This window comes from Dipodomys ordii, unplaced genomic scaffold, assembly GCF_000151885.1.
Source record: "Dipodomys ordii isolate 6190 unplaced genomic scaffold, Dord_2.0 Scaffold77, whole genome shotgun sequence".
NCBI lineage: Eukaryota > Metazoa > Chordata > Mammalia > Rodentia > Heteromyidae > Dipodomys > Dipodomys ordii.
The window spans coordinates 6374249-6387580 of record NW_012267293.1 but is presented as its reverse complement, the minus strand read 5'-3'; the positions used below and the strand labels follow the sequence as shown (position 1 = coordinate 6387580).

Sequence of the window (13332 nt, the reverse complement as noted above, 5' to 3'; positions counted from 1 at the left end):
CAGTTGCCCACCCAGGTAAATAACCATTCATTTTTCAGTTCTGTGCTCTTCTGTCTTAGAGGACCTATTGAAAGTTATTAAGTAATTTTTCAGCTTATGCATTTCTTGACAATTTGATTCCAAAGGAATTGTTATAGTATCTTCCTGGTTAAAACTCTTCTTAAAAAAAATCCAGAACTTGTTACTATCTCATTTTACCTGATAATCTATTTCCTGCATTTTACCTCTTCTCATTTTCAAAACCTGGCTGCTTACCAAGGCTTTAGACATTTCATTTTCTTTTTTTTTTTTTGTCGGTCGTGGGGCTTGAACTCTGGGCCTGGGCGCTGTCCCTCAGCTCTTCAGCTCAAGACGAGTGCTCTACTGCTTGAGCCATAGCACCACTTCTGGTTTTCTAGTGGTTTATTGGAGATAAAGAGGCTCACAGACTTTGCTGCCTGGGCTGGCTTTGAACCATGATCCTCAGAGATCTTAGCCTCCTAAGTAGCTAGGATTACAGGCATGAGCCACCGGCACCCAACTAGACATTTCATTTTCTAGTCTAAACAGAGTGCTAAAGAAACATGCACTAATTCTGCATGTCCCAGGAAACATTTATAGACATTTGTTATAACTAAGGTGGTACTGGCACCAGGGAGAAGAGTCCAGAAACACTGCCATCACAACCTACAATGTACCCAGAAACCTTCTCCAACCAAGCATTATTTGGCCCAAAATGTCAAGAGTGTTGATCTGATCTATGAAAGCTGATCATGAAAACCTAAGGGCTCAATTCGCAGATAATGGTGTGTGAGGGGGTCTCCCAGTGCTACACAAAGAGGCAAATGTTACCGCCACTGAGGAATGAATCAGTGCATGAAAGCAAAGATCACATTTTCATGACCTAGCTGACCTGCTGGTAAAAATTAGCCAGCAATTGCTTTCTGAAAGCTTAATTTGCACACAAGATAAAGATAATACACGGGACTGTTTTTTCACTCTCTAGATGATTTTATTTACTTACTTCTTTTAAAGATGGCAGAGGAGGTGGTGGGAGAAAAAAGCGGAGATCACTCTCCTTGCTGCGTGCCAGTCCGATGAGAGTTCTCGGGTCACAGGCTTGTGCAATGATCCTGTATTGGTAATCTGTTACAAAAGTATTTGTTTTGTTAACGTCCAAATTAGCTTATTATAGTTGCCACAAGGATCAAAGAAACAACTGAAAGCACTAAACCACTGTACAGTGTGTAATCCAAAGTTTCCCACGTAGTGTTTCACGGGTACATTCACACTGACAATCCCTTCAGAGCAAAGCCCAACAGTCCTTCCACTGAGGTCAACATTCACCTGGGGGCCAGAAGTTGGGGGTCTAAGAAAATTATTGAAAAACTGGAAGCTCAGATGTGACAGCTGGTGAGTCGAATCAATTTAACTTCTTCCATTTTAACACTTCCATTTCAGAGGCTGTTCCGATCGCCACTCAAAACACTGGAGACCGCAAGTCTACTACTGTCTGGTGGTGATGGGATGACATTTCAGCCCCAGTGATGTCCACGACTGCTAACACTCAGGTTCCAGGTAAAGATACTTGGATGTAAACATACCATTTGTCATGTGTCAAAAACAAAATTCTAACTGGAACTGGTGGCTCATACCTGTAATTCTAGCTACTCAGGTGGCTGAGACCTTAGGACTGTGGTTTAAAGCCAGCACGAGCAGGAAAGTCTGTGAGACTCTCATCTCCAAGTAACCAGTATAAAGCCAAAAGTGCAAGTGTGGCTCATGGAGTAAAGTGAACAAAGAAGCTAACCAAGAGTATGGTGCCCTGGGCTGGGAAGGTGGCTCAGTGGTAGAGCACTTGCCTTGCATGCTTGAGGCCCTGGGTTCGATTCCTCAGCACCACATAAGCAAAAAAGAAAAAAGCCGGAAGTGGCGCTGTGACTCAAGTGGTAGAGCGCTAGCCTTGAGCTGAAGAGCTGAGGGACAGCGCCCAGGCCCAGAGTTCAGACCCCACGACCAGACCCCCCCCAAAAAAGGAAAAAAAGAGTATGTATGATGCCTTGAGTTCAAACCCCAGAACTGGCACATACATGCACACGTGTACACATACACACACACACACACACACACACACACACACACACAAATATCCAACTGCAGAAGCAAGCTTTCTTTTCAATAATACCAGCTCTTAACCTACATGAACATTTTAGGATTAATTAGGTAGAGATCTTTTCAGAATCTACATGCAAGAACTCCTCCTGGTTTTTCTGATACAGTAAATCTACAATGGAATTCCGGAAAGAAGATTTTTGTAAGAAAGATTTTAAGTCTCAACTAAGTTTAAATGCGTTTATATTTTATTATAAATTTTTACCATTGTCTTTACCAACAAATTATTGAATTGATTTGTCTCAGATGAGATTTAATTTTTTTTTTCAAAAATTCTTCTCATTGGGTGCCGGTGGCTCATGTGTGTAATCCTAACTACTCAGGAGGCTGAGACTGATGATCACAGTTGGAAGCCAGCCTGGGCAGGAAAGTCCATGAGACTCTTATCCCCAATAAACTATTCAGAAAAAGCCAGAAGTGGCGCTGTGGCTCAAGTGGTAGAGTGCTAGCCTTGAACACAGACACTCAAGGACAGTGCCCAGGCCCTGAGTTCAGGCCCTAGTCCTAACAAAAACAAAAAATTCTTCTCTAATGTTGACCTTTTATCTTTCCATTGTGAGATCTAACCCAGGGCCTCACACATACTAGGCAAGTGCTCTACCACTAAGCTATGCTCTCAATTCTATCAATTAGTTTTACAAGATGAAGATTCCACTAAAAAATTACAGTTCAGAGCAAGTACTAAAATTAGAGTAGCTTTTATTCAAGTACTTTAACTGAAAAGCTAAGATTTTAAAATATAACTAAGTATTTTAAAATACTCCTTTAAAATATTTTTATATTTCACTGACATCTTTTAAAAGTATTTTAATATACTCCTTAAAAACATATATATGATGCCGGGCGCTGGTGGCTCATGCCTGTAATCCTAGCTACTCAGGAGGCTGAGATCTGAGGATCTAGGTTCAAAGCCAGCCCGGGCAGGAGAGACCGTGAGACTCCTATCTCCAATAAACCACCAGAAAACCGGAAGTGGCGCTGTAGCTCAAGTGGTAGAGCGCTCGCCTTGAGCTGAAGAGCTGAGGGACAGCGCCCAGGCCCAGAGTTCAAGCCCCAGGACCGACAAAAAAAAAACAAACATATATATGCATGCTTTCCACATACTTAGCTAATGATCAGTATTAGAGCCAGGAGAGTGAAAGAAAATATAACCGAATATAGTACATCAAGCAATTAAACATATTTCATTAGTGGGAGACAAAAGAAAATGAAAGGAAAACACTAGAATTAATGAACTTCTCTGGAGGAAATAAAAATTCTTTTTGGTAGAAAGTTGCATAAATATATATACACATGCCTCAGTTGTTTTTTTTTTTTTTGTCGGTCGTGGGGCTTGAACTCTGGGCCTGGGCGCTGTCCCTCAGCTCTTCAGCTCAAGGCGAGCGCTCTACCACTTGAGCTACAGTGCCACTTCCGGTTTTCTGGTGGTTTATTGGAGATAGGAGTCTCACGGTCTCTCCTGCCCGAGCTGGCTTTGAACCAGGATCCTCAGATCTCAGCCTCCTGAGTAGCTAGGATTACAGGCGTGAGCCACCAGCGCCCGGCTACATATGCCTCAGTTTTGAAGCTGCTCTTACCAAACAAACCTGGAGCTGCTTCTCAAATTTCTGGACGAGTTTTTAATACATATCAAGACTGTGACTTATTTCCTTTCCTTAGTCTCATCCCTTCTCTTACATGAGACATCAAGAGCTAGCTGAGGGCGCACGGCTCCGCGGCTCATTACCGTGCCAGTGGTGGGTGTCCGACATGTCCTGCACAGCCTCCAGTCGTGTGGTCCTGTCGTCTGCCTGGCTCTTCCTCAGGAGTAGCCACATGGCGCACTCATGGTCTTCTAAGTCAACTGTGCTAAAGGTGCCTGAGAAAGGAGACGATCCAAGAACATGACAAATAAGCAGTGAAAGGAGTCTTTTTATCCTTCATTTTAGGTGATTTATAAATATTTAGGCCTACAATAGCAATTTAAATCCATAGGTAGATATTGGTAATAACCAGTATGCTTGATCTTATCTCTAGCAGATTCCTTGTTCACACTGGCTCTATTATGTATACATGGGGTTTTTTTGCTTGTTATTGTTGTTGTTGTAGTTTTGCCAGTCCTGGGGGCTTGAATTCAGGGCCTGGTCACTGTCCCTGAGCTTTTGCTCAAGTTTAGGCTCTACTACTGTAAGCCACACCACAACCTCTGACTTTTTCTGAGTAGTTTATGGGGAATAAGAGTTTCATGGTCTTTCCTGTTCAGGCTGGTTTCAAACCACACTCCTCAGATCACAGCTTCCTGAGTAGCTAGGATTACAAGTGTGAACCACTGGCACCTGGCTGTATATGTGCTTTTGCTTTATATATTATGTTATCTTTCTCTAGATAGGGTCTTTTTTTCTTTCTCCCTAAAAAAATTGTATTTTAAAAGAAATAGAATACACTAAAAGTTGGAAGGACAACGTACTAGCAACCAAATGCTTATCACGTCTCCATCCAATAGTTGTCATTCTGCCATATTTACTTCATCTATAGGCATGTAAGTGCAAAAGGTATGAAAGGAAGCTGCAGATCTAATGACATTTTACCCTTTCATGGCTCAACCAGATTCCTCAGAACAACTCTGTGTTGTCTCACATATAATCAGTGTAATTATCACACCCAAGAGTATTAACAAATCATCTAAAATCCAGTCTAAATCCTATTCATATTTTACTCAGAAATACCTCTACAGACTATTTAAAAACATGATTTGATCAAATCTCTTTAATCTCTTTGATTCTAGAAAATTTGCCCACCTACTCTTCATGCCAGCTTTTTAAAGAGATCCGGTCAGCTTTTTTTTTTTTTAATAGCTGTATACTATAGACTGTAGACATAATAGTCTCCTTATGTGAAAGATTGAGTAAATTTTCTGAATTTATTAGAAAATATTTAAGCTCAATATTTATTATCTATCACTCAAAGATGAAAGAAACCGGTCTAAAAATAAGCCCTTAAAACTAAATACAGGGCTGGGAAGGTGGCTCAGTGGTAGAGTGCTTGCCTTGCATGCATGAGGCCCTAGGTTCGATTCCTCAGCACCACATAAGCAGAAAAAAGCCGGAAGTGGTGCTATGGCTCAAATGGTAGAGCGTTAGCCTTGAGCTGAAGAGCTGAGGGACAGCGCCCAGGCCCAGAGTTCAGGCCCCACGAGGACAGAAAAAAAAAACTAAATACAGCTCAAGAGACTAATGCTGGTTAACTTCCCAAAGATATTAAGAGTATTACTATAAGACATTAAAAATTCTTAGATTGGTCATTTAAGTTACTTCTAGATTCTGCTGAGGATTAAAGTTACCTTCTGAGACTTACCAGCAAATGGATTCCGTAATATCTTGGCTGATGCTGCTAATACTTTTCTTACTGCTTTGTGAAGTTCTTTTCTTGCCTGCCAGACAATCCCTAAAATGATAGCAAAGTTTCATAAAACCTAGACAATACTTTTTAAAGATTCCTTTGCTTTTTTCCTTCTGTTTCCACCTATCTCTCTCTTTCTCTGTCCTTCGCTTCCCTTCCTCTTCCTTTTTCTCTCTCCCTCTTGCCCTTTTTCTTGGTGGTACTAGGGATTTGAACTCAGGGCCTCATGCTTGCTAGACAGGTGTTCTATCCCTTGAGCCACACCCCGGTCCTTTTTTCTTTAGTTGTTGTTGAGATATAGTCTCTTTTATGCCTAGGCTGGCCTGGATAGCAATCCTTTTATTGAGGCTTCCCACATAACTAGGACACCAGGTGTATGCCACCATACCCAGCTTTCTATTGGTTGATAGAGGACCTCACAATTTTTTGTCCTTGCTGGTCTGTGAGCCATAATTCTCCCAGTCTCAGCTTCCTCAGTGGGTAGGATTACGGTATGAGCCAAATATGTACTTTTAATAAAGCTATTAAAAAGATGTAACAATAATCCACATGACTAGAATTACAAAGACAGGCTGAAATACAAACAGGTACTAGAAGAATAAATACAAACGGATTATTGTGGCAGTATGGGAGCAGGCACAAGTTGGCGGTCATAGGAGCAGACAGCTGGCAGTCAAGTGTGGTGAGTCAGCTACCCATAGCTGATGAAAATATCCACCTCTGCTCTAAAATGTCTTGTTCATATGTGCGACCTCAATATTGAGAAAGGGAATGTCCTAACTAGTGAAGACACTGATTGTGACAGATTATGGCAATAAGCTGGTATTCATATTTATGAATCTATCTCAAGTTTGGTTTGCGTGAATTACTCCTGTAAAGTAGAAATATCTTTGAGCTAAATGACAAAATCATGATTTTTGGACAGACACCAATGAGAAGAATTCCATTTCAGCCAGCCCCTGGTTCTGTGTATTCTAGGACAGTTGCAGTTTGTAAAATACAGAAATCCAAAATGTGATCATCTATTAATGCTTTAGGAATGTGCTTGGGATTTCTTTGAGTTAGTTATGACATTAATACTGTGTTTTAAAGAGTCTTATTTTTCAATTCAATAACTAGCTTCTGTTTTTTTCTTTTTCAGAAAGATGAGCTTCTTTTACAATAAACTTACCATGATTTTCTGGTTTGTTTAAAGGAGCTGTATGCACATATATATATGACTTCATTTTTTCTTTTTCTACCACTTCAGTATCTAATGTCAATGACTTCTTCAGGGCCAGAACTTCATATGTAAAGCATAAAGAACCTCTTAAAGAAGAAACAGAATATTCATCATAAATTGAGGACCCAAATGTCGCCTAAGAGCTTTTCATAGTAAACTCCTTTCTTATTGTAAATGTAATATACAATAATGTGCAAAGGATGCTTACACACACACACACACACACACACACACACACCTGTTTAAAATAATAGCAAACAGCAGCATGATCATATCCAGGCAAGAAACAGAGCATTAAGAGTGCAGAGGCCCATAGTGCAGCTTTTCAAGATCCTCACTCATCCTCTCTTTTTTTTTGGGGGGGGGGTCAGTCATGGGCCTTGAACTTTGGGCTTGGGTGCTGTTCCTGCGCTCTTCAGCTCAAGGCAAGCACTCTACCCCTTGAGCTACAGCACTACTTTCGGTTTTCTAGTGGTTTATTGGAGATAAGAGTCTCACAACTTGGGGCTGGGAAGGTGGCTCAATGGTAGAGCGCTTGCCTTGAATGCATGAGGCCCTGGGTTTGATTCCTCAGCCCCACATAAGCAAAAAGAAAAAAGCCAGAAGTGGCACTATGGCTCAAGTGGTAGAGTGCTAGCCTTGAGCTGAAGAGCTGAGGGACAGCGCCCAGGCCCAGAGTTCAGGCCCCATGACTGGACCAAAAAAAAAAAAGAGTCTCACAACTTTCCTACCTGGGCTGGCTTTGAACCTCGATCCTCAGATCTCAGCCTCCTGAGTAGCTAGGATTACAGGCGTGAGCCTCACTCATCCTCTCTAGTCTAACTAGTAATTATAGTAATGGCCTTGCTCCTCTTTACAGTTTTACCATCACATATGCACATTATACAATTTTGTATCAGTGCAGTCACCCTACATGTATTCTTTGGCTCAGTCTTTTGTTTGTGTTATATCCATGCTATTGCATTAAAGGTAGCTCCTGAATTTTTATTTTGATTTGGTAAGTGATTCACTCACCATATCAATATATCAGAGCTTAGTTACTCACTCTAACAGACATTTATGATGGTTCTACTTTGAGTCAACTGTAAATAATCCTATTACAAATCTATATTGTATACAGGTGTAAATATTCTTTTACATACTTATCTAGAAGCGGAATTAGATACTTTCTGACAGTACATATATTGGCCAACTATAAAGATAGTATCAAGGGGCTGGGAAGGTAGCTCAGTGGTAGAGTGCTTGCCTTGCATGCATGAGGCCCTGGGTTTGATTCCTCAGCACCACATAAGCAGAAAAAAAAAAGCTGGAAGTGGGTCTGTGGCTCAAGTGGTAGAGCCCTAGCCTTGAGCTGAAGAGCTGAGGGACAGTGCCCAGGCCCAGAGTTCAGGCCCCACGACCGGACCCAAAAAAAAATTAAAAAAAAAATAGTATCAAACTTTTTCTCAATAAGATTAGCCAATTAATTGTAACATCAGCAGCATGTCAATTTCTCCTTTTCTAAGAAGTATATTTAAAGTCTGCTTAAAATGTGAGACATGGGGCTTGGAAGGTAGCTCAGTGATAGAGTGTTTGCCTTGCATGTATGAGGCCCTAGGTTCGATTCCTCAGCACATAAGCATAAAGCCAGAAATGGCACTGTGGCTCAAGGGGTAAAGCGCTAGCCTTGAGCTGAAGAGCTGAGGGACAGTGCCCAGGCCCAGAGTTCAGGCCCTACAACCAACAACAACAAAAAAAAAGTGAGACATAACCAGGCGCTGGTAGCTTACATCTGCAATTCTATCTTCTCAGAAAGCTGAGATATGAGGATCACAGTTCAAAACAAGCCTGGGCAGGAACGTCTGTGAAACTCTTATCTCCGATTAACCACCAGAAAACTGAAGTGGCACTGTGGCTCAAAGTGGAAGAGTGTTAGTCTTGAGAGAAAGAACCCAGGGACAGTGCCCAGGCCCTGAGTTCAGCTCCACACAACCAGCGGGAGGTAGAGGGTGTGTGAAAGGCACATGTTTACCCTTTGCCCTGAGAAGTCATCTAAATATGCTTTGCCTTACATTACAATGTCATGAAGAAATGCATGGAGTTGGATAAAATGCATGAGTTGATTTTATATTTATACTAGTGAAACCAAGTGTTAGCAAATATAGTAGTGTTAGATATATACTTCACATACGTATCCTCACTCAGAAAGGAATAAAGAATGAAAACTAGTTACTAGAAATAGGGTCACTGCACAAATACAACAGATGTCAGTATGTTTTCTCTGACAGCCTCGATTTTCTTTCAGGACAGCTTTGCGGTGCTGTAATGAGGCAGACTTTCCTGGCACCCGCTGTGACTCCAGGAGGCTGACGGAAGGCAGTCGCGCGTGGCCTTCACACCAACAGAGTAATCAGAGGGTAAAATCCCCAATGCACATTTGGGCCCAGAAAAGCATTCCTCAGAAAGCAGAGTGTCTGGATCAAAATAACCTGAAGTAGGAGAACCAGTCATTAAACCCGCATCCTTTAGCTTCTCCCGGCTACCTAGTGGTCACTTCCTTGAGATTTTGGATAATATAATGAAGCCAAGAAATAGTCAGCAGAAGACGCTTACCCTAAAATAAGGGATCCAGTCAATTTTATTATATTTCCTGCAAAAAAGAAAGAAAAAGTCAGTGGGATGAAATTCATTTTCAAAAATGTGTCAGGTAATAGGCAATAGTGTCTTTCATATGTATTTGGGTAAAAATTCTGATTATTAATGTAATCTATTGTCATCAACCCATACTCTCATTTTACAAATATAGACAACAGAGCTTAGAGCAGGCAGTTATCCCATTCTTCCATTCACCAAATATGATTTGAAGAGCCTCTGTATGGCACCGACAACAGTAATAGAGCCAGGGATGAACAAGACACTGCCCTCACGGAGTTCAGAGTTCATGAGAGATACCAGATAATTAACCAAGCCATATCTGGACTCTATTGAATGACAAGTGACAGATCTAACCTGGCTGAGAGTTCCCGAGAAGTTTCTTGAGAGAGGCATGGCCACAGTCTGGGGTAGATGAGGCAGATCACAAGCTCAGTAAAAAAGACAAAGTGGTGCTGTGGCTCAAAGTGGCAGAGTGCTAGCTTTGAGCAAAAGAGCTCAGGGACAGCACCCAAGCTCTGAGTTCAAACCCCACAATCAGCAGGAAGAAAAGAGTCATAGTTTACCCCTTGCTCACTCTCTATTTCTAGAACCTGACAGAGATGTATGACATCTTACCCTGTTTTGCAAAAGCTTAATAAATAAGAATGCAGTGATATTTACATTTATAAGTACGAATTTGACAGGAAAAAATGGGAGAAGAAAGAACTTCCAAGAAAAACAATCATGTCTGGCTCCCGGCTTAGAAATTTAAGGTAAACCACTAGTATAGAGGGTTTAGAAGGTGGCTCAGTGGTAGAATGCTTGCTTTGTATGCATGAGGCCCTGGGTTCGATTCCTCAGCACCACATAAGCAAAAAAAAGTCAGAAGTGGTGCTCTGGCTCAAGTGGTAGAGCGCTAGGCCTTGAGCTGAAGAGCTGAGGGACAGTGCCCAGACTTGGAGTTCAGACCCCACAACCGATATTAAAAAAAAAAAAAGGAGACTTACCATAGGTTTAAGTTTTTGTGGTCCAATGGGGCCTGGAAATGTACACATACTTCCATCACTGTCTCTCTTAGAAAATGTTATAATTAAGCTGTACTCACGGATATCTTTCCAGTATGTTGTGTGGCTTTTTGGCAGGGGAGCAGAGGTCCCTATTCTTCTGCAACACAGGACACAACAAGCGCCCACGGACATCCTGCAGACAGGGGAACGGGAACAACCTGATTGTGCATCTAATTGCAAGTGCTTCTCTGAATTATAAGAACATGTGACCATCCCAGTGATTGTCTACTGAGTTAGATTTTTTTTCAAGAAAAAGGTTTCAGTTAAAACAAAATTTCTCCTTAAAAAAAAAAAAACTTAAAACAACTGGGCATTGGTGGTTCATGCCTGTAATCCTAGCTACTCAGGAAGCTGAGATCTCAGGATCGTGGTTCAAAGCCAGCCCGGGCAGGAAATTCCCCAAGACTCTTATCTCCAACTAATCACCAGAAAACCAGAAGTGGCGTTGTGGCTCAAGTGGTAAAGCACTTGCCTTGAGCTGAAGAGCTCAGGGACAGTGCCCAGGCCCAGAGTTCAAGCCTCACAAAGAAAAACAAAAATAAAAAAAAATAGATTTATGAGAATAAATTACTGGGTGCTTTAATTATTGTTACTCAAATTGCATCCAATCGTGAAAGTTAATTAATTGGAAGCTAGAAAAATACAGGTTAATAATCAGAATACCAATATAGACATTTAAATTCTTAATAAAAATATAAGATACACCTTTTAATACACACAAGCATATATAATACATATTTATCCTTGATGACTGAAGGTCCTACGCAGGGAGAGGGCCGTTGGGATATTTATAATAAAGGGCTATACAAAATTAGAATACAAGTAGCTGGGCTACAGCCAGCCACGGAGATGCTCACATCTCTATCATGTCAGGAAGCAACTGATTCTGCAGGCCTCAGGTGGCCTGTGGGATGGATATGCCCACAAACATGCCCTACAATTGTTGCCCTGCAAACATGAAGAGATGCTGGAGAACCCATTTACATCTCATAGAGGTATTTAGCTTTTCTCTAACTCCTTCAGGGTAGCGCAGGACATTGTTTCAGAATTTTTAAAATTTAAGTGTTGGCATCCCATTCCAAAAACCTGTCGTCAGTGAATTCAGCTAAGCAAAGCTGCTCTAAATATGATGCAGTCATTTCTATAACAACGCAGAATTCTAGAATCCTATCAGATTGTCTTTGGAGACTGAGACTTTTTACTACAAAGGAAAGGAAGGACGATGCTTGAAGGGATGATGTGAGAAATGGTCCCTTGGTTTAACATAGTAAAGGTTACTGGCAGCTTTACCCAGGTTGGGGAAAGTTACTTGCATGAGCTTTTACATTGTTTAATTGTGATTCCATCCATCAACTGGTGACTAAGCAAATTATTTGAGCAACAGGTAAACGTGTGAAGGTTACTGTTTTAAAGGTCATTCTTTTAAATTTTCTTGTTTAATATGTTGCTATTACTTGTCTGTGAGACTTAAATACTTGTGAAAATTAAATCAAGACTGAAACAAAGTAAGTGCTCAGAAAACCAAGGCAAAGCTGTATACAGACTTGTTTGGTTCTTGGAGAATGCTGTGCTAAAAATGCAGAGTAAATGAATGCACTGCTCTTTCGACCCTAACCCGGGCTATGAGAGCCGCTGACCGCATGCAAGGCCTTTCCCAAATCTCCTTTATGGGTAGCTCTCTCCCTCTCTAACTCCGATGACACCCTGACTTCTGGCTTTATTCTCACCTCTAGGATCACCCTTCCTCATTATTCACTCAGGAAATATTTACTGACCATCAGGGACAAGAACATGAGACATGTACACGTCAGCAGAGCCTCCGGCCTTCACAGACCTTAAAGCCTGGCTCTGCAGGGGCCTCCACTAAACTATTAATACATTACTTTTCCGATAGGGCCCTTCCGTGTGCCTCGGCTTTTCTCAGGCTACACTATTTGGCTAAGTGATTGCAGTATGTTTCTCATAGAACTTTCCCTGTAAGTTTATGATTCTCAAATCTCCGCAAGTATCAGATTCATGTACTTATATCTCTAGAGGGTTTTTTTTTGTTTTGTTTTTAAGTACATCAGATATCAAAACACAAGAATATTCTTTGTGCTCTGGCCTACAGAGAAGTTTCAAATTTTATCTCTGCCACACCAAACTGTTTCCAAAATGTTGGATTCCAAGAACCATGAGGACATGGTGAATTCAACCTCACAATGAAATGGGTTTAGAATCCCAGTTTCCACATTTTCATGCTCCTTTCAGTTAGTCTAGAAAGAGGAAATTTCCTGGCCCCTATGTCCTTGAAGTTGTGGTTCTTCAAAACCATCAGATGCACGGTTAAAGCTAAAGCTGACATTAGATTTACATGCGCGGTAAGAACAAAAGTTCTGAGAGCTCTATAGTTTCCTCAACATTCCCCTCAGTGTCATGACCTCTGTCCTCTTTTCTTCCTCGGAAATCTTCTATTACATTTTACCTAAAGCACTTCATGTGTAGGGAAGGAGTTAGCAGAGCTGCTTATATTCTCTTGAACAGGTGATTCCTGACAAAATCTGTAAGCATTTCTTAAAAATTTGGTCTCTGAGCTAGGCTCTAGTGGTTCACATCTATAATCCTAGATACTCAGGAGGCTGAAATCTGAGGATTATAGTTCAAAGCCAGACTGAGCAGGAAGGTCTGAGACTCTTACCTACAATACCCCAAAAAGCTAGAAGTGGAGTTGTGGCTCAACTGATAGGGTGCTAGTCTTGAACACAAAAGCTCGGGGACAGTGCCCAGGCCCTGATTTCAAGCCTCACAACACACACACACACACACACAAGTCTCAGGCCCTGATTTCAAGCCTCACAACACACACACACACACACACACAAGTCTCAGGCCCTGATTTCAAGCCTCACAACACACACACAC

The 13332-nt window shown here is 41.4% G+C and overlaps 1 protein-coding gene across 1 annotated transcript in view; it reads right to left on the bottom strand.

Annotated features, from left to right (window-relative positions):
- The window catches only part of Serac1 (serine active site containing 1), a 36635-nt gene that overhangs the window by 18842 nt on the left and 4461 nt on the right, over window positions 1-13332 (bottom strand). The window contains exons 2-7 of the mRNA XM_013024584.1: window positions 10470-10564; window positions 9344-9380; window positions 6701-6837; window positions 5485-5574; window positions 3878-4009; window positions 1004-1125 (exon numbers count right to left, since the gene is read on the bottom strand). Coding sequence (XP_012880038.1) covers window positions 1004-1125; window positions 3878-4009; window positions 5485-5574; window positions 6701-6837; window positions 9344-9380; window positions 10470-10563 — 612 coding nt within the window. The 5' untranslated portion in view covers window position 10564. The remainder of the gene's footprint in view (window positions 1-1003; window positions 1126-3877; window positions 4010-5484; window positions 5575-6700; window positions 6838-9343; window positions 9381-10469; window positions 10565-13332) is intronic.